Raw genomic sequence first — 21,920 nt, forward strand, 5'->3', positions numbered from 1 at the left:
CAACTGCTCCGCCCACAACCGTAAGGCTCTCCAGAGGGTAGTGAGGTCTGCACAACGCATCACCGGGGGCAAACTACCTGCCCTCCAGGACACCTACACCACCCGATGTCACAGGAAGGCCATAAAGATCATGAAGGACAACAACCACCCGAGCCACTGCCTGTTCACCCCACTATCGTCCTGAAGGCGAGGTCAGTACAGGTGCATCAAAGCTGGGACCGAGAGACTGAAAAACAGCTTCTATCTCAAGGCCATCAGACTGTTAAACAGCCACCACTAACATTGAGTGGCTGCTGCCAACACACTGACTCAACTCCAGCCACTTTAATAATGGGAAATGATGGGAAATGATGTAAAATATATCACTAGCCACTTTAAACAATGCTACCTAATATAATGTTTACATACCCTACATTATTCATCTCATACGTATACATATATACTGTACTCTATATCATCTACTGCATCCTTATGTAATACATGTATCACTAGCCACTTTAACTATGCCACTTTGTTTACATACTCATCTCATATGTATATACTGTACTCAATACCATCTACTGTATCTTGCCTATGCCGCTCTGTACCATCACTCATTCATATATCTTTATGTACATATTCTTTATCCCCTTACACTTGTGTCTATAAGGTAGTAGTTTTGGAATTGTTAGCTAGATTACTCGTTGGTTATTACTGCATTGTCGGAACTAGAAGCACAAACATCTGCTAACCATGTGTATGTGACAAATAACATTTGATTTGATTTGATCTGTCTCAACCTCTCAATAAGAGTTATTAGCACTGATCTGTCTCACTCTCTCAATAAGAGTTATTAGCACTGATCTGTCTCACTCTCTCAATAACAGTTATTATCCCTGATCTGTCTCACTCTCTCAGTAATAGTTATTAGCCCTGATCTGTCTCACTCTCTCAATAAGAGTTATTAGCCCTGATCTGTCTCAACCTCTCAATAAGAGTTATTAGCCCTGATCTGTCTCACTCTCTCAGTAAGAGTTATTAGCCCTGATCTGTCTCAACCTCTCAATAAGAGTTATTAGCCCTGATCTGTCTCACTCTCTCAATAAGAGTTATTAGCCCTGATCTGTCTCAACCGCTCAATAAGAGTTATTAGCACTGATCTGTCTCACTCTCTCAATAAGAGTTATTATCCCTGATCTGTCTCACTCTCTCAGTAATAGTTATTAGCCCTGATCTGTCTCACTCTCTCAGTAATAGTTATTAGCCCTGATCTGTCTCACTCTCTCAGTAATAGTTATTAGCCCTGATCTGTCTCACTCTCTCAGTAAGAGTTATTAGCCGTGATCTGTCTCACTCTCTCAGTAATAGTTATTAGCCCTGATCTGTCTCACTCTCTCAGTAATAGTTATTAGCCCTGATCTGTCTCACTCTCTCAGTAATAGTTATTAGCCCTGATCTGTCTCACTCTCTCAGTAATAGTTATTAGCCCTGATCTGTCTCACTCTCTCAGTAATAGTTATTAGCCCTGATCTGTCTCACTCTCTCAGTAATAGTTATTAGCCCTGATCTGTCTCACTCTCTCAGTAATAGTTATTAGCCCTGATCTGTCTCACTCTCTCAGTAAGAGTTATTAGCCCTGATCTGTCTCACTCTCTCAGTAAGAGTTATTTGCCCTGATCTGTCTCACTCTCTCAGTAAGAGTTATTAGCCCTGATCTGTCTCACTCTCTCAGTAAGAGTTATTTGCCCTGATCTGTCTCACTCTCTCAATAAGAGTTATTATCCCTGATCTGTCTCACTCTCTCAATAAGAGTTATTAGCCCTGATCTGTCTCACTCTCTCAATAAGAGCTGTTAGCCCTGTTCTGTCTTTCTCTCTCAATAAGAGTTATTATCCCTGATCTGTCTCACTCTCTCAATAAGAGTTATTAGCCCTGATCTGTCTCACTCTCTCAATAAGAGTTATTAGCCCTGATCTGTCTCACTCTCTTAATAAGAGTTATTAGCCCCTAACTAAGGAGATGATTGTGGACTTCAGGAAACAGCAGAGGGAACACCCCCCTATCCACATCGATGGAACAGTAGTGGTACGGCAACTGCTCCGCCCACAACCGTAAGGCTCTCCAGAGGGTAGTGAGGTCTGCACAACGCATCACCGGGGGCAAACTACCTGCCCTCCTGTGACACCTACACCACCCGATGTCACAGGAAGGCCATAAAGATCATGAAGGACAACAACCACCCGAGCCACTGCCTGTTCACCCCACTATCGTCCTGAAGGCGAGGTCAGTACAGGTGCATCAAAGCTGGGACCGAGAGACTGAAAAACAGCTTCTATCTCAAGGCCATCAGACTGTTAAACAGCCACCACTAACATTGAGTGGCTGCTGCCAACACACTGACTCAACTCCAGCCACTTTAATAATGGGAAATGATGGGAAATGATGTAAAATATATCACTAGCCACTTTAAACAATGCTACCTAATATAATGTTTACATACCCTACATTATTCATCTCATACGTATACATATATACTGTACTCTATATCATCTACTGCATCCTTATGTAATACATGTATCACTAGCCACTTTAACTATGCCACTTTGTTTACATACTCATCTCATATGTATATACTGTACTCAATACCATCTACTGTATCTTGCCTATGCCGCTCTGTACCATCACTCATTCATATATCTTTATGTACATATTCTTTATCCCCTTACACTTGTGTCTATAAGGTAGTAGTTTTGGAATTGTTAGCTAGATTACTCGTTGGTTATTACTGCATTGTCGGAACTAGAAGCACAAACATCTGCTAACCATGTGTATGTGACAAATAACATTTGATTTGATTTGATCTGTCTCAACCTCTCAATAAGAGTTATTAGCACTGATCTGTCTCACTCTCTCAATAAGAGTTATTAGCCCTGATCTGTCTCAACCTCTCAATAAGAGTTATTAGCACTGATCTGTCTCACTCTCTCAATAACAGTTATTATCCCTGATCTGTCTCACTCTCTCAGTAATAGTTATTAGCCCTGATCTGTCTCACTCTCTCAATAAGAGTTATTAGCCCTGATCTGTCTCAACCTCTCAATAAGAGTTATTAGCCCTGATCTGTCTCACTCTCTCAGTAAGAGTTATTAGCCCTGATCTGTCTCAACCTCTCAATAAGAGTTATTAGCCCTGATCTGTCTCACTCTCTCAATAAGAGTTATTAGCCCTGATCTGTCTCAACCGCTCAATAAGAGTTATTAGCACTGATCTGTCTCACTCTCTCAATAAGAGTTATTATCCCTGATCTGTCTCACTCTCTCAATAAGAGTTATTATCCCTGATCTGTCTCACTCTCTCAATAAGAGTTATTATCCCTGATCTGTCTCACTCTCTCAGTAATAGTTATTAGCCCTGATCTGTCTCACTCTCTCAGTAATAGTTATTAGCCCTGATCTGTCTCACTCTCTCAGTAAGAGTTATTAGCCCTGATCTGTCTCACTCTCTCAGTAATAGTTATTAGCCCTGATCTGTCTCACTCTCTCAGTAATAGTTATTAGCCCTGATCTGTCTCACTCTCTCAGTAATAGTTATTAGCCCTGATCTGTCTCACTCTCTCAGTAATAGTTATTAGCCCTGATCTGTCTCACTCTCTCAGTAATAGTTATTAGCCCTGATCTGTCTCACTCTCTCAGTAATAGTTATTAGCCCTGATCTGTCTCACTCTCTCAGTAATAGTTATTAGCCCTGATCTGTCTCACTCTCTCAGTAAGAGTTATTAGCCCTGATCTGTCTCACTCTCTCAGTAAGAGTTATTTGCCCTGATCTGTCTCACTCTCTCAGTAAGAGTTATTAGCCCTGATCTGTCTCACTCTCTCAGTAAGAGTTATTTGCCCTGATCTGTCTCACTCTCTCAATAAGAGTTATTAGCCCTGATCTGTCTCACTCTCTCAGTAAGATTTATTTGCCCTGATCTGTCTCACTCTCTCAGTAAGAGTTATTAGCCCTGATCTGTCTCACTCCCTCAATAAGAGTTATTAGCCATGATCTGTCTCACTCTCTCAGTAAGAGTTATTTGCCCTGATCTGTCTCACTCTCTCAGTAAGAGTTATTAGCCCTGATCTGTCTCACTCTCTCAGTAAGAGTTATTTGCCCTGATCTGTCTCACTCTCTCAGTAAGAGTTATAATCCCTGTTCTGTCTCACTCTCTCAGTAAGAGTTATTTGCCCTGATCTGTCTCACTCTCTCAGTAAGAGTTATTTGCCCTGATCTGTCTCACTCTCTCAGTAAGAGTTATTTGCCCTGATCTGTCTCACTCTCTCAGTAAGAGTTATTTGCCCTGATCTGTCTCACTCTCTCAGTAAGAGTTATTAGCCCTGATCTGTCTCACTCTCTCAATAAGAGTTATTAGCCCTGATCTGTCTCACTCTCTCAGTAAGAGTTATTATCCCTGATCTGTCTCACTCTCTCAATAAGAGTTATTAGCCCTGATCTATCTCACTCTCTCAGTAAGAGTTATTAGCCCTGATCTGTCTCACTCTCTCAGTAATAGTTATTATCCCTGATCTGTCTCACTCTCTCAGTAAGAGTTATTATCCCTGATCTGTCTCACTCTCTCAGTAAGAGTTATTATCCCTGATCTGTCTCACTCTCTCAGTAAGAGTTATTATCCCTGATCTGTCTCACTCTCTCAGTAAGAGTTATTAGCCCTGATCTGTCTCACTCTCTCAATAAGAGTTATTATCCCTGATCTGTCTCACTCTCTCAATAAGAGTTATTATCCCTGATCTGTCTCACTCTCTCAGTAAGAGTTATTAGCCCTGATCTGTCTCACTCTCTCAGTAAGAGTTATTTGCCCTGTTCTAACAGCTGTACTATACCTCTGAGGGAAATTAAACCCAGGGAAGGCTCCTGGTTGGCCAACAAGAGGCTTGTAATCATATTTCTACCTCATAGTTACTGTCCCAACAGGCCAGCTGCATTATCATAATACAGATTAGATTGGGATGACTTATTGAGGCCTCATTATCATAATGCAGGTTAGATAGGGATGACTTATTGAGGCCTCATTATCATAATGCAGGTTAGATAGGGATGAATTATTGAGGCCTCATTATCATAATGCAGGTTAGATAGGGATGACTTACTGAGGCCTCATTAACATAATGCAGGTTAGGTAGGGATGACTTATTGAGGCCTCATTATCATAATGCAGGTTAGGTAGGGATGACTTATTGAGGCCTCATTATCATAATGCAGGTTAGATTGGGACGACTTATTGAGGCCTCATTATCATAATGCAGGTTAGATAGGGATGACTTATTGAGGCCTCATTATCATAATGCAGGTTAGATTGGGATGATTTATTGAGGCCTCATTATCATAATGCAGGTTAGATAGGGATGACTTACTGAGGGCTCGTTAACAAATTGAGGCCTCATTGCCTCATTATCATAATGCAGGTTAGATAGGGATGACTTACTGAGGCCTCATTAACATAATGCAGGTTAGATAGGGATGACTTACTGAGGCCTCATTAACATAATGCAGGTTAGATAGGGATGACTTATTGAGGCCTTAGATGCTGCAGTGTAGGTAGATTTTCCTCTACCAAAAGAAAGAAAGAAAGAAAGAAAGACAGAAAGTAAGAATGAAAGAATGAAAGAAAGGGGAAGAGAGCAAAACACAAAGGTAGGTGTAGGGGATCTCGTCCTCCTCTTCTGAGGAGGAGAAACGATAAGGATCGGAGGACCAAAACGCAGCGTGGTAAGTGTCCATAATGTTTATTTAAAAACATAAACTGAACACTACGAAATACAAAACAATAAAAGTTAAATGAACGAAACAGTCCCGTGTGGCGACAAACACTGACACGGAAGACAAACACCCACCAACCAAAAGTGAAACCCAGGCTACCTAAGTACGATTCTCAATCAGGGACAACAATTGACAGCTGCCTCTGATTGAGAATCATACCAGGCCAAACTCAAAAAACTAACATAGAAAAACAAACATAGACTGCCCACCCCAACTCACGCCCTGACCATACTAAAACAAAGACAAAAACAAAGGAACTAAGGTCAGAACGTGACAGTATGAAGAAATCTGAAAATTGTGAGTTTAGTTTACTTCCAGTTCAAGTATAAACAAAAAACAATTAGCTCAATATTCTAATAAAGGAATTACTCCAAGTTTAAAGCAAATAACAATAATAATAATAATAATAATAATAATAATAAGCGTTTAGTTCAAGGGCAGAATCCCAAGTTTAAAGCAAATAACCCACAAACATTTAGTTCAAGGGCAGAATCCAACAGCTGTTTATTTTTAATGACACACTATAATAGAGACTAAAATATGTATGCCCCTGAAGGGTATTTTTTAGCAAACCCACTTCTTAGCCAATGAGGTTGGAGCGTGGTGTGGCTCAATAAAGTACTGTAACACTAACAGTGGGTGGGAATACTGAGGCAACAGCATATTTCCTTATGGAATCTAACTAATCAGGGATTGGCCAGAATTTGTGTGCATATCAGTTTATACCCCTCCCTCCCTCTCTATTTCCATGAAATCACCCCCCCCCCTCCCTTGGTCAGTGAAATCAGCCCTCATCAGTGAATTCAAACGCTCATCAGTGAAATCCCCCTTCGTCAGTGAAATCACCCCTAGTTAGTGAAATCCAAATTGCTCCTCCACTCCCCTTCCTCCCCCCTGCATCATCCTCTCCTCTGCCCCTCCTTTCCATTAGACCTTATTAAGTGGCCTGCTGAGCATTGATTTTCCATTTTCTTTCCTGTTATTGACCACTTCCCTCGTTCACAGAGTTGTCCACTCGCCCTGAGACTTCCTCCGCAACACCTTTGTTAATTAAACACACTTTACTGAGTCATGTTTCCAACATCACCTTCCCAACGATCCTGCCCCCCTCCCCTTCACTCCAGTCCTTTCTCTCCATCGCCCCAGCCTCCCCTACTTCTCTCCCCTTCTCCTCTCCTCTCCGAACTGGTCGCAATGATTTTCTTTTGTTATTATCTGGCTACTAGTGCATCCTAGGCACCGCTACATAATGCATGAGATTGACTTACTGCCCAATGAATAACTATTGTTATATTCACAGGTGAATATCAGGTTTTCTAATAAGTGATGACTCTGATTGAAGAATTAAAGCTCCATTGGAAGAATACACAAGGGTGATATATCAGGTCTTATGGTGTGTGTGTGTCTGTGTCTTCATGTGTGTGTGTGTCTGTGTCTTCGTGTGTGTATGTGTCTGCGTGTGTGTGTCTGTGTCTGCGTGTGTCTGTGTCTGCGTGTGTGTGTGTGTGTGTGTGTCTGCATGTGTGTGTGTGTGTGTGTCTGTGTCTTCGTGTGTGTGTGTCTGTGTCTGCGTGTGTGTCTGCATGTGTGTGTGTGTCTGTGTCTTCGTGTGTGTGTTTGTCTTCGTGTGTGTGTGTGTGTGTGTGTGTCTGTGTCTACGTGTGTGTGTGTGAAACTTCTGGATGCATGCATCTAGTGCAGTAGTAGGTAGAGGTTAGTTGCATGCCAGTTGCTTTCTGTTAATGTAATTTCATAATTCCTATAATTCACTTAGTCTATTTTATGAGAATTTGTAAGATTCTCATTTGCATAAAATAGACAGAGACCAGTCTTGTCAAAATGAGATAATAGTATTTTTTCTCGGAGCTCACTGCCATGAAACCACGAACAACAGTTTATATACAACATATGACGTCATAGGTTATAAAATGTCCTTCCTCCTATCGACCAGGACCCAACAGGTTCAAGAGTTTATTCCCACCCCCTCGCTCGCTCACTCCAGACACACAGTTAAATCAAGATTAAACTTCTGAAATCTTCATCTATCAATATTCAGCAGACAGTTCCAGATCATGGAAAACCTAGGGAGACACTCATTGCCTTATCTAAACATCCCAGAGCTAAGTTGAGTCGGTTCAACCATAGGTTCACAATCCTTTCTGCTTACTTAAAACCCACAATCCATTTCCTCCCCAACCTAGCTGGAATGGTATTTATTAATCAGATATAATAAAACAAGTAGAGTTTAATTAGTTATAGTTATATTTAAAATGTAGATATTGTTTAGTCATTGTTCATAAAATTCCTAACACTTTCATACACTCGCTTACAGCTCGCTGCTGCCGGCTAGCCCTTGTGGTGAATTGGGGAGCAGCTTCATGCACAAGTCTCCCCTTGCTGGTACAAAGCCTCTCCACGACCAAGACTCCTGTCGGGCCTCCTTGCGGCGGTACAAGTTAACTGGTTCTCTTGAAACTCCAGGCTAACCGGCAGGGGATCTCGGAGCAGCAGTGGGCCCCAGAGATGGTCCTTTACAGGCACATCTGGCTGCCATCAACCACTGTCCCGCTGCCTTGGGGGTTAGTCTGCTACAACAAAGGCTAGGAGAGCACACCTTGAAAGAAAGTCAGCGTACTGGTGACGAACGGTAGGCAGACGCCAACAGACTGGGGTTTCGGCAGCCTCCTGCAGCTGTGGAAGATACTGGAAATCGTGGATTTCCCCTCTTGCCACTGAAATTTCACCTTCCTACAGTGAAGTAATGCTGTTGGGAATTGCGCACCCACAGCGGCACCTTAAATAACTTCCTCTGGGCAGGTATCCACTTCTGACCTCGGTGAAGCCATCAACTGGAAACCAGGCTAAAGTCTTGCAGCTTTAGAGTGTCTGATGACGCGGGGATGCACCGGGTGCCACTTAATCAGACCCCCTACATGCCAGCGGCACAGGACTATTATGGTCGGCAGCAGCTGGGAATTGAGTGGCAGCTTCCCTTGGCAGACCCCTGTGTGACTGAGAAGCCCTATTTAGGAGCCACACTGCTCACCCCAGCTGGGGAGAGGCCTAGAAAAGGTAGCCGTTCACTCCGTCCTGGATACGCTACCGCACCTATCAGAGTTCCACTCAGTGGTCGAAAAATGCTAAAGACAAAAATTAACATCAGACCTCTTTTGGACGATAATAGCAACAGACCCCATTGGAGAACAGCTTTGATAGCTGCCCTGAATGAGACCAGGTTCCTATATGAAAGTTCCCTGAAAGAGGAGGGAGAAGGTTGCAAAATCTTCTGGAAAGGTTACCCTCCGTGTGGACAACATCAGCACGGTGTGGGACTGGAACCACTTTCTATTTCTGCTGGGTGACTTCAACACTAGGGTGGGCCAGAACAACAGGATGTGGAGTCGGAGTCCTGGGTAGGCATGGTGTTGGCCAGGTCAATGAGAACGGCATAAGACTGCTAACTCTATGTGACCTCATTGTCACAAACACCTTGTTCCAGCAGAAGAACAAATATAAAACATCAAGGATGCTCCCACACTCCAAACAATAGCACCTGATCGACTACATCATAGTTGACACTAATGACGTCCTGCTGACACGTCCCATGAGGGGTGCAGAATGCTGGACAGATCACTGTATGATACCGGCTAAACTCCAGTATTGTCACGACTTCCGCCGAATTCAGCCCCTCTCCTTGTTCGTTCGGCGATCGACGTCACCGCCATCGCCGCTCCATTTCTCATATGTCCATTTGTTTTGTCTTGTTCCATTACACACCTGGTTTTCATTCCACAATCAATCTACATGTATTTAGTCCTCTGTTCCCCATCATGTCTTTGTTTGTTCATTGTTAAACGGTGTATGTTCACGCACGATACTTTTATAGTTCATGTTCTGTGTTTTTGGGCACTTATGTCATTTTTTGTGCCTATTGTTGAATGGAATAAAAGTGCGCCTGTTTACTCCACTCTGCTCTCTTGCACCTGACTTCACCTTAACAAGTATCAAACAGTAAGAAGGAAAGAATGGCGCCGGAGGGGATGGCTGCCGTTTTACGTGCTCGTAACCAGCTGTGCTATTTTGTTCATTTTGTTTGTAACTGTTTTTTTTTTTTACTTATTTTGTACATAATGTTGCTGCTCCCGTCACTTATGACCGAAAAGAGCGTCTGGACATCAGAACACCGGTTACTCACCTTGAACTGGATGACGATTTTTTCTTTAACGGTTCCGACGTGAAGAATATACGGCTTTCTCGGGAACGGGTCCACATCCCCATCATTTACGTGAAGAAAAGATGGAGAAATAGGGGATGGAGGTCGGGCTGCCTTCTGAGACATCACAGGTGAATGACCCCATCTACCATCAGTCCTTTTATCCAATCAATGGATAACAAAATGGATGAGCTCCGATCAAGGATATCCTACCAACACAACATTAAAAACTGTAATAGGTATGTTTCACCGAGTCGTGGCTGAACAACGACATGAATAACATACAGCTGGTTTTCGGTCAATCGGCAAGATAGAGCAGCTGCCTGTAGGACTAGGGGTGGCGGTCTGTGTCTATATGTAAATAACAGCTGGTGTGCGAAATTTAATATTAAGGAAGTCTCAAGATTTTGCTCCCCTGAGGTAGAGTATCTCATGAGAAGCTGTAGACCACATGATTTACCAAGAGAGTTTTCTCATCTATATTTTTGTGTAGTGGTCTATTTAGCACCACAAACCGATGCTGGCACTAAGACCACACTCAACGAGCTGTTTAAAGGCCATAAGCAAACAGGAAAATGATCATCTAGAGGCTCCTAGTGGCCGGGGACTTTGCAGGGAAACGTAAATGTGTTTGACCTCATTTCTAGCAGCATGTTAAAAGGGCAACCAGAAGGAAGTGGTCAGAGGACACAGATGCTAAACTACAGGACTGTTTTGCTAGCACAGACTGGAATATGTCCCGCGATTCTTCCGACAGCATTGAGGAGTACACCACATCAGTCACTGGCTTCATCAACAAGTGCATCGATGACGTTGTCCCCACAGTGACCTTATGTACATACCCCAATGAGAAGCCATGGATTACAGGCAAAATCTGCATGGAGCTAAAGGGTAGACCTGCCGCTTTCAAGGATCAGGACCCTAACCCGAAGGCTTATAAGAATTCCCGCTATGCCCTCCAATGAATCATAGAGGCAAAGTGTCAATACAGGGCTAAGATTGAATTATACTACACCGACTCCGGCACTCGTCGGATGGGGCAGGGCTTGGAAACTATTACAGTTTATGAAGGGAATTACAGCTGCGAGCTGCCCAGTGACACAAGCCTACCAGACGAGCTGAACAACTTCTATGCTCGCTTCGAGGCAAGCAACACTGCATGCATGAGAGCACCAGCTGTTCCAGACGACTGTGTGATCATGCTCTTCGTAGCTGATGTGAGTAAGATCTTTAACTTCTTATGGCTGAGATCCCGTTACCAGGAGCGATATAACAACAACCAGTGATAGTACAGGGCGCCATATTCAAAAGAACAGAAATCTCATAATTAAAGTTCCTCAGACATACATGTATTTTATATCGTTTTCAAGGTAGTCTTGTTAATCCCACCACAGTGTCCGATTTCAAAAAGGATTTACGGGGAAAGCACCACAAACGATTATGTTAGCTCACCAACAACTCACTAAAATACACAGCCAATTTTACCAGCCAAAGAGAGAGAGAGAAAACGCACATATAGAGATAAAATGAATCACTAACCTTTTTTTGTAACCTTTATTTAACCAGGCAAGTCAGTTAAAGAACAAATTCTTATTTTCAATGACGGCCTAGGAACAGTGGGTTAACTGCCTGTTCAGGGGCAGAAAGACAGATTTTGTACCTTGTCAGCTCGGTGATTTGATCCAATGCTCTAACCACTAGGCTACGCTGCCGCCCCCTTTGCTAATCTTCATCAGATGATAGGACTTCATGTTACACAATACATGCATGTTTTGTTTTATAAAGTTCATATTTATATCAGAAATTCTGAGTTTACATTGGAGCATTCCATGGCTCAAGGACAACAAAGTCAAGGTATTGGAGTGGCCATCACAAAGCCCTGATCTCAATCCCATAGAAAATTTGTGGGCAGAACTGAAAAAGCGTGTGTGAGCAAGGAGACCTACAAACCTGACTCAATTACACCAGCTCTGTCAGGAGGAATGGGCCAAAATTCACCCAATTTATTGTGGGAACCTTGTGGAAGGCTACCCGAAACGTTTGACCCAAGTAAAACAATTTAAAGGCAATGCTACCAAATACTAATTGCGTGTATGTAAACTTCTGACCCAATAAGAATGTGATGAAATAAATGAAAGCTGAAATAAATAATTCTCTCTAATATTATTCTGACATTTCACATTCTTAAAATAAAGTGGTGATCCTAACTGACCTAAAACAGGGAATTTGTCCTGGATTAAATGTCAGGAATTGTGATAAACTGAGTTTAAATGTATTTGGCTAAGGTGAATGTAAACTTCTGACTTCAACTGTACGTATTACCTCAACTACCCCGCACATTGACTTTGTACATTGACTTTGTACCGGAACCCCCATAGCCTCGCTACTGTTGTTTCATTGTTGCTTCTAAATTATTTGTTATATTTCTTTTTCTTAATTAAAACTGCATTGTTGGTTAAGGGCTTTTAAATAAGTATTTCACCGTACAGGTCTACACCCGTTGCATTCAGCGCATGTGACATAATTTTATTTAAATGTGATGCCTGCAGCGCTTCCTGGGAAACACCTGGCGCAACAATGTGACCAATACAGAGATACTTCCTAAGACCAACTGCGGGGGTATGGAGGCCATGGTCACCAAATAGCAACTGTAAGAGTATGGAGGCCATGGTCACCAAGCACCAACTGTAAGAGTATGGAGGCCATGGTCACCCAGCACCAACTGTAAGAGTATGGAGGCCATGGTCACCTAGCACCAACTGTAAGAGTATGGAGGCCATGGTCACCCAGCACCAACTGTAAGAGTATGGAGGCCCTGGTCACCAAATACCAACTGTAAGAGTATGGAGGTCATGGTCACCCAGCACAAACTGCAGGAGTATCAGGCCAAGGTGTAGCTGGCCCCCCCTACAGACCGCAGGCCAGGGTGTAGCTGCCCCCCCCCCCCTACAGACCGCAGGCCAGGGTGTAGCTGGCCCCCCCTACAGACCGCAGGCCAGGGTGTAGCTGGCCCCCCCTACAGACCGCAGGCCAAGGTGTAGCCGCCCCCCCTACAGACCGCAGGCCAGGGTGTAGCTGGCCCCCCCTACAGACCGCAGGCCAGGGTGTAGCTGTCCCCCCCTACAGATCGCAGGCCAAGGTGTAGCCGCCCCCCCTACAGACCGCAGGCCAGGGTGTAGCTGCCCCCCCCCCCTACAGACCGCAGGCCAAGGTGTAGCTGCCCCCCCCTACAGACCGCAGGCCAAGGTGTAGCTGGCCCCCCCCTACATACCACAGGCCAAGGTGTAGCTGGCCCCTTCTACAGACTGCAGGCCAGGGTGTAGCTGCCCCCCCCTACAGACCGCAGGTCAGGGTGTAGCTGCCCCTCCCCCCTACAAACCGCAGGCCAGGGTGTAGCTGCTGCCCCCCCTCCCTACAGAAAGCAGGCCAAGGTGTAGCTGCCCCCCCCCTACAGACCCGCAGGCCAAGGTGTAGCTGCCCCCCCCCTACAGACCGCAGGCCAAGGTGTAGCTGCCCCCCCCCCCCCCCCCCTACAGACCGCAGGCCAAGGTGTAGCTGGCCCCTTCTACAGACCGCAGGCCAAGGTGTAGCTGCCCCTCCCCCCTACAAACCGCAGGCCAGGGTGTAGCTTCCCCCCCACCCCTACAGAAAGCAGGCCAAGGTGTAGCTGCCACCCCCCTACAGACCGCAGACCAAGGTGTAGCTGCCACCCCCCTACAGACCGCAGGCCAAGGTGTAGCTGCCCCCCCTACAGACCGCAGGCCAGGGTGTAGCTGGCCCCCCCTACAGACCGCAGGCCAAGGTGTAGCTGCCCCCCCCCCCCTACAAACCACGGTCTGGGGGGGGGGCAGCTACACCCTGGCCTGCGGTCTGTAGGGGGGGCAGACGAAGCGGTACATGGGCCATCTAGAAACATTGCTGAAGGAGTGCAACATCAATCCCACAAGACCTAGAGGACGCCGCTGCCAACAGTTCCACCTGGAGGCAGCTCTGCCAGAACGGTCTAAAGAGGTAGGAGGAGGAGAGGAGCACAAGACCCAGAGGATGCCGCTGCCAACAGTTCCACCTGGAGGCAGCTCTGCCAGAACGGTCTAAAGAGGTAGGAGGAGGAGAGGAGCACAAGACCCAGAGGACGCCGCTGCCAACAGTTCCACCTGGAGGCAGCTCTGACAGAACGGTGTAAAGAGGTAGGAGGAGGAGAGGATCACAAGAGACAGCAAGAACAGCTCAGGAGACAACCATGTCTGCCCCCGCCAACACAGACTACATAGGACCCATCTGCATTAAAGTTTGTGGATCACGGATTGGACTCTCTGTTAACTCAGAAATGGAAGTCGTCATCGGATACGATGGACTACCATAAGTGTGTGTTTTGCGCCAGTGTGTGAGTACGTGTGGGTGTGTGCCAGTATGTGTGTGTGTGTGTGTGTGTGCCAGTGTGTGGTGTGTGTGTGTGCTAGCGTGTGCCAGTGTGTGTGTGTGTGTGTGTGTGTGTGTGCCAGTATGTGTGTGTGTCAGTGTGTGTGTGAGAGTGTGTGTGTGTGTGTGTGTGCCAGTATGTGTGTGTGTGTGTGTGAGTGATAATGACAGGGCTAATGATGTGTGGGAAGTGATAGTTATGCTAATTTGCATCCCTCTGTTTCCTTAATAAGTCTAATGAGTACATTACGATAACAGAGGTTTAGTTACTGTAACAGACTGACACATCATGAATATATTACGGTACCAGAGGGTTAGTTACTGTAACAGACTGACACATCATGAATATATTACGGTAACAGAGGGTTAGTTACTGTAACAGACTGACACATCATGAATATATTACGGTACCAGAGGGTTAGTTACTGTAACAGACTGACACATCATGAATATATTACGATAATAGAGGTTTAGTTACTGTAACATACTGACACATCATGAATATATTACGGTACCAGAGGGTTAGTTACTGTAACAGACTGATACATTCTTACTATATTACTGTAACAGAGATTTAGTTACTGTAACAGACTGATAAATTATTACTATATTACGGTAACAGAGATTTAGTTACTGTAACAGACTGACACATCATGCATATATTATGGTACCAGAGGTTTAGTTACTGTAACAGACTGATAAATTATTACTATATTACGGTACCAGAGGGTTAGTTACTGTAACAGACTGACACATCATGAATATATTACGGTAACAGAGGTTTAGTTACTGTAACAGACTGACACATCATGAATATATTACGGTAACAGAGATTTAGTTACTGTAACAGACTGACACATCATGAATATATTACGGTAACAGAGATTTAGTTACTGTAACAGACTGACACATCATGAATATATTACGGTAACAAAGATTTAGTTACTGTAACAGACTGCTGTGTATTAGATACATAATGTAACTGTTTACACATCACTTTTCAACTCTGCCCTTTACTAATGTAAGAGACACAAGCCCAGAATAGAAAATCGACTTTGGTGAAAGATATTCAGTCCTCATTGACTGCCAGTTGCCAGCCTGGCACTCAATAACAGTGATTATAGATTTGGAAAACCGTGCGAGTTGTGTTTTTGATAAATCAAGTGCTAGAGTGCAGAGAAGAACAGCAGGTTGAGTCAGTGTTTATGTGTAATTATTTGAACTACTCACCTCCAGTCTGTCTGTCCTCATGAGTTTCTGTGCAGCAGCAGCAGCAGCAGCAGAGGGCATGGAGACGTTGGGGTTACTGGTCACCAGGACCGGGGCGCTGGACATGATCTCAGTGGGCATCAGGCCGGGCGACACCGGGCCCAGGTAGGGGTTGAACGCAGCGGCCACGGCAGCACTGGCATTAGAGGCAAGGCTGGGCGTCATAGAGAACATGGGGACCGGCTGTAGGGAGACAATATCGGTGTTAAAAGATGTCGGAGATATTCAACCAGTCTTAGATGACAAAGGTAACACTTCATTTGAATAGCCCATCTGTAGATGCTCAGTAACATTTCAACTAACTATCTACTAACCCTAGCCCTAACCCTAACCTTAACCATTAACCTAACCCTAACCTTAACCCTAGCCCTAGCCCTAACCCTAACCTTAACCATTATCCTAACCCTAACCTTAACCCTAGCCCTAACCCTAGCCTTAACCATTATCCTAACCCTAACCTTAACCCTAGCCCTAACCCTAACCTTAACCATTAACCTAACCCTAACCTTAACCCTAGCCCTAGCCCTAACCCTAACCTTAACCATTATCCTAACCCTAACCTTAACCCTAGCCCTAACCCTTAACCATTATCCTAACCCTAACCTTAACCCTAGCCCTAACCCTAACCTTAACCATTATCCTAACCCTAACCTTAACCATTATCCTAACCTTAACCATTAACCTAACCCTAACCTTAACCCTAGCCCTAACCTTAACCTTAACCATTATCCTAACCCTAACCTTAACCCTAGCCCTAACACTAACCTTAACCATTAACCTAACCCTAACCTTAACCATTATCATAACCCTAGCCCTAACCCTAACCTTAACCATTATCCTAACCCTAACCTTAACCCTAACCTTAACCATTAACCTAACCCTAACCTTAACCCTAACCTTAACCATTATCCTAACCCTAACCTTAACCCTAGCCCTAACCTTAACCATTATCCTAACCCTAACCTTAACCATTATCCTAACCCTAACCTTAACCCTAGCCCTAACCCTAACCTTAACCCTAGCCCTAACCCTAACCTTAACCATTATCCTAACCCTAACCTTAACCCTAGCCCTAACCTTAACCATTAACCTAACCTTAACCCTAGCCCTAACCCTAACCTTAACCATTATCCTAACCCTAACCTTAACCATAGCCCTAACCCTAGCCTTAACCATTAACCTAACCCTAACCTTAACCATTATCCTAACCCTAACCTTAACCATTAACCTAACCCTAACCTTAACCCTAGCCCTAGCCCTAACCCTAACCTTAACCATTATCCTAACCCTAACCTTAACCCTAGCCCTAACCCTAACCTTAACCATTAACCTAACCTTAACCCTAGCCCTAGCCCTAACCCTAACCCTAACCTTAACCATTATCCTAACCCTAACCTTAACCCTAGCCCTAACCCTAACCTTAACCATTATCCTAACCCTAACCTTAACCCTAGCCCTAACCCTAACTTTAACCATTATCCTAACCCTAACCTTAACCCTAGCCCTAACCCTAACCTTAACCATTATCCTAACCCTAACCTTAACCCTAGCCCTAACCTTAACCATTAACCTAACCTTAACCCTAGCCCTAACCCTAACCTTAACCATTATCCTAACCCTAACCTTAACCATAGCCCTAACCCTAGCCTTAACCATTAACCTAACCCTAACCTTAACCATTATCCTAACCCTAACCTTAACCATTAACCTAACCCTAACCTTAACCCTAGCCCTAGCCCTAACCCTAACCTTAACCATTATCCTAACCCTAACCTTAACCCTAGCCCTAACCCTAACCTTAACCATTAACCTAACCTTAACCCTAGCCCTAGCCCTAACCCTAACCCTAACCTTAACCATTATCCTAACCCTAACCTTAACCCTAGCCCTAACCCTAACCTTAACCATTATCCTAACCCTAACCTTAACCCTAGCCCTAACCCTAACTTTAACCATTATCCTAACCCTAACCTTAACCCTCAGCCTAACCCTTATTTTAAACCTTGTTCTTAACCTTACCCAAACCCTAATCGTAACCATAGCAATTAGTTGCTTATATACAGTGTATGAATATTTTGAAAATAAGGACTATAGGTCAAGAGGGAATTAATGATCAATGGAAATAGTGTTTTTTCTGGAATAGGAAATGAATTATCAATGGGTCTTAGACATGGGAGGAATTTGTCTATGCATTAAGCCTGAAACAAGATACTTGTTATTTGGACATTGGCCAAGTTGTATTGCAAGGAGTTCTAATTGGTCAACCACAGGCTAGAGTTGGGTTATAAAACTACATCCTGTCACTTTGTCCTGCGGAGAGAATCACTGAGGACAGGGGAGAATGAACATCTACCTCTCAGCATAACAGTGATTATGATTTGTCCTCTTTGAATAAACCATTTCCCCCCCTGATTTGTCTTGGGGTCTGTGTTATTGAAGAGTAACATCACCCGCTAACAACAGATAGTCAGTTCCTTATCAACAGTTTGTTGAAGGTATGACCATCTGCAGAGCATCTATATGGGACTATGCGGACTATCCTAGGTGAGGAGTGAAGAGGAGTAAAATACAGATAGAGAATGAAAAAAACTTAGAGAAAGACAGACAGAAAGAGAGAAAGACAGAACAAGAGAACAGAGAAAGGGAGACAGAAATAGTTAGCCTGGGAGCCAGTCTGTTGTATTCTATCTGCAGTAAGAGCAAGTTAGCCTGGGTGTTTTGTGTTGTCCTGTTGTCCTGTCGCTCTTGTCTTCTGTTCCCTGCTGTCCTTGTTTTTTTCATCCCTCTTAAAGGTTGCTGAGGTCTGGGGAGGACGAGGTTGCCTGGGGTCTGGGGAGGACAAGGTTGGCTGGGGTCTGGGGAGGACGAGGTTGGCTGAGGTCTGGGGAGGACGAGGTTGGCTGGGGTCTGGGGAGGACGAGGTTGGCTGGGGTCTGGGGAGGACGAGGTTGGCTGGGGTCTGGGGAGGACGAGGTTGGCTGAGGTCTGGGGAGGACGAGGTTGGCTGGGGTCTGGGGAGGACGAGGTTGGCTGGGGTCTGGGGAGGACGAGGTTGGCTGAGGTCTGGGGAGGACGAGGTTGGCTGGGGTCTGGGGAGGACGAGGTTGGCTGGGGTCTGGGGAGGACGAGGTTGGCTGGGGTCTGGGGAGGACGAGGTTGGCTGGGATCTGGGGAGGACGAGGTTGGCTGGGGTCTGGGGAGGACGAGGTTGGCTGGGGTCTGGGGAGGACGAGGTTGGCTGGGGTCTGGGGAGGACGAGGTTGGCTGGGGTCTGGGGAGGACGAGGTTGGCTGAGGTCTGGGGAGGACGAGGTTGGTTGGGGTCTGGGGAGGACGAGGTTGGCTGGGGTCTGGGGAGGACGAGGTTGGCTGGGGTCTGGGGAGGACGAGGTTGGCTGAGGCCTGGGGAGGACGAGGTTGGCTGGGGTCTGGGGAGGACGAGGTTGGCTGGGGTCTGGGGAGGACGAGTTTGGCTGGGGTCTGGGGAGGACGAGGTTGGCTGAGGTCTGGGGAGGACGAGGTTGGCTGGGGTCTGGGGAGGACGAGGTTGGCTGGGGTCTGGGGAGGACGAGGTTGGCTGGGGTCTGGGGAGGACGAGGTTGGCTGAGGTCTGGGGAGGACGAGGTTGGCTGGGGTCTGGGGAGGACGAGGTTGGCTGGGGTCTGGGGAGGACGAGGTTGGCTGAGGTCTGGGGAGGACGAGGTTGGCTGGGGTCTGGGGAGGACGAGGTTGGCTGAGGTCTGGGGAGGACGAGGTTGGCTGGGGTCTGGGGAGGACGAGGTTGGCTGAGGTCTGGGGAGGACGAGGTTGGCTGGGGTCTGGGGAGGACGAGGTTGGCTGGGGTCTGGGGAGGACGAGGTTGGCTGAGGTCTGGGGAGGACGAGGTTGGCTGGGGTCTGGGGAGGACGAGGTTGGCTGGGGTCTGGGGAGGACGAGGTTGGCTGAGGTCTGGGGAGGACGAGGTTGGTTGGGGTCTGGGGAGGACGAGGTTGGCTGGGGTCTGGGGAGGACGAGGTTGGCTGGGGTCTGGGGAGGACGAGGTTGGCTGAGGTCTGGGGAGGACGAGGTTGGCTGGGGTCTGGGGAGGACGAGGTTGGCTGAGGTCTGGGGAGGACGAGGTTGGCTGGGGTCTGGGGAGGACGAGGTTGGCTGGGGTCTGGGGAGGACGAGGTTGGCTGAGGTCTGGGGAGGACGAGGTTGGCTGAGGTCTGGGGAGGACGAGGTTGGCTGGGGTCTGGGGAGGACGAGGTTGGCTGGGGTCTGGGGAGGACGAGGTTGGCTGAGGTCTGGGGAGGACGAGGTTGGCTGGGGTCTGGGGAGGACGAGGTTGGCTGGGGTCTGGGGAGGACGAGGTTGGCTGGGGTCTGGGGAGGACGAGGTTGGCTGGGGTCTGGGGAGGACGAGGTTGGCCGGGGCAGGGTTTTATTTTAGTTTCTGTATATTTTGTTGCATATTTACATTTGTTTTGGTTGGTGTGGTGTTCCGGGGTCCTTGGTGGTTCTATGGGGGGGCAATTCTGTCTCCTTGTTCTTGTTTTCCTAAATGGGACACTCCTGGGCTCGGAATAAATACACCTCTCCTCCATACATCGAGGAGACTCTCTGTACTCAGACACACTGAGTACAGAGAGTCTTGTTTTTGGTTGTGGCATTTGGGGATTCTTTGTGTTAATTTCTTTAGGCACTTCTCAACACCCCTCATTATCACCACTCACACAACTACTCCCTTACCTTCTTTGGGATACGGGGCAGCACTTTCATTTTGGATGAATAGCGTGCCCAGAGTGCCTCCTACTCTGTCCCAAATGCTAATTTATGTATATTATTATTGGATGAAGTTTCTAAAACTGTTTGAATGATGTCTGTGAGTATAACAGAAGAAATCCAAACAGGAAGTGGGAAATCTGAGGTTTGTAGTTTTTGAACCCCTATTGACACAGTGGGATATTGGTTATTTTGCACTTCCTAAGGCTTCCACTAGATGTGAACCGTCTTTAGAACGTGGTTTCAGGCTGCTCATGTGAAGGGGGTCCGGATGGGAGCTGTTTGACTAAGGGGTATGCCTACAGCCTCGTTCTCAGTCACACGCTTTCACGTGAGAGGTATCTGTCGTTCCATTGCTTTTCTACAGACAATGGAATTCTCCAGTTGAAACATTATTGAACGTTTATAATAAAAACATGCTAAAGATTTATTCTATACATAGTTTGACAAGTTTCTTCGACCTGTTATATACGTTTTTGAACTTTTCGTCTGACTGGACATGAACGCGCTTTGGGATTTTTTAAACCAAATGCCCTAACAAAAGAAGCTTTTTGGACATAAATGGACATAAATGATGTACATTTTCGAAAAAAAACAAACATTTAATGTGGAACTGTGATTCCTGGGAGTGCATTCTGATGAAGATCATCAAAGGTAAGTGAATATTTATAATGCTATTTATGACTCATGTTGACTGCGCAACATGGCAGATATTTATTTTGGATGGTTTGGGCTCTGAGTGCCGTTCTCAGATTATGCTTTTTCCGTGAAGTTTAAAAAAATCTGACTCAGCGGTTGCATTAAGGAGAACTGTATCTAAAGTTCCATGAATAACACTTGAATTTTCATCAACATTTATAATGAGTATTTCTGTGAATTTATGTGGCTCTCTGCAATATCACTGCATGTTTTGGATCTACTGAACGTAACACGCCAATGTAAAATAAGATTTTTGGATACACCAATACACCAAGTACTAAGTCGTGTTTTGCAGAGAGGTCAAATACTTATTTCCCTCATTAATGCAAATCAATTTATACCATTTTTGGCATGCGTTTTTCTGGATGTTTTTGTAGTTATTCTGTCTCTCACTATTCAAATAAACCATTATAGACTGATCAAATATTTATCAGCTGGTAAACGTACAAAATCAGCAGTGGATAAAATACTTTGGATACTTTTCTCCCTCACTGTAAATATGAACTTTACCGAACAAAACATACATGTATTGTGTAACATGATGTCCTATGAGTGTCATCTGATGAAGATCATCAAAGGTTAGTGATTAATTTCATCTCTATTTGTGCTTTTTGTGACTCCTCTCTTTGGCTGGAAAAATGGCTGGGTTATATGTTTGATATTTCTTTAGTTGTCTCCGTCTTTGTTAACCTCTCTGAGCACGGAACCCGGTTTTTATAGCCTAACACGAAACATTTTGTGAACCGCTTGTGTCTTGAATTCCGT

At 45.4% G+C, this 21,920-nt stretch overlaps 1 protein-coding gene across 1 annotated transcript in view; it reads right to left on the reverse strand.

Moving 5' to 3' along the window:
* Positions 1-21,920, reverse strand: part of LOC109881895 (muscleblind-like protein 1) — a 154,218-nt gene that overhangs the window by 24,987 nt on the left and 107,311 nt on the right. Inside the window, exon 3 of the mRNA XM_031791231.1 lies at positions 15,656-15,877. Within this exon, the coding sequence (XP_031647091.1) occupies positions 15,656-15,877 (222 nt within the window). The remainder of the gene's footprint in view (positions 1-15,655; positions 15,878-21,920) is intronic.

The sequence above is a fragment of the Oncorhynchus kisutch genome, linkage group LG15, assembly GCF_002021735.2.
Source record: "Oncorhynchus kisutch isolate 150728-3 linkage group LG15, Okis_V2, whole genome shotgun sequence".
NCBI classification, from domain to species: domain Eukaryota; kingdom Metazoa; phylum Chordata; class Actinopteri; order Salmoniformes; family Salmonidae; genus Oncorhynchus; species Oncorhynchus kisutch.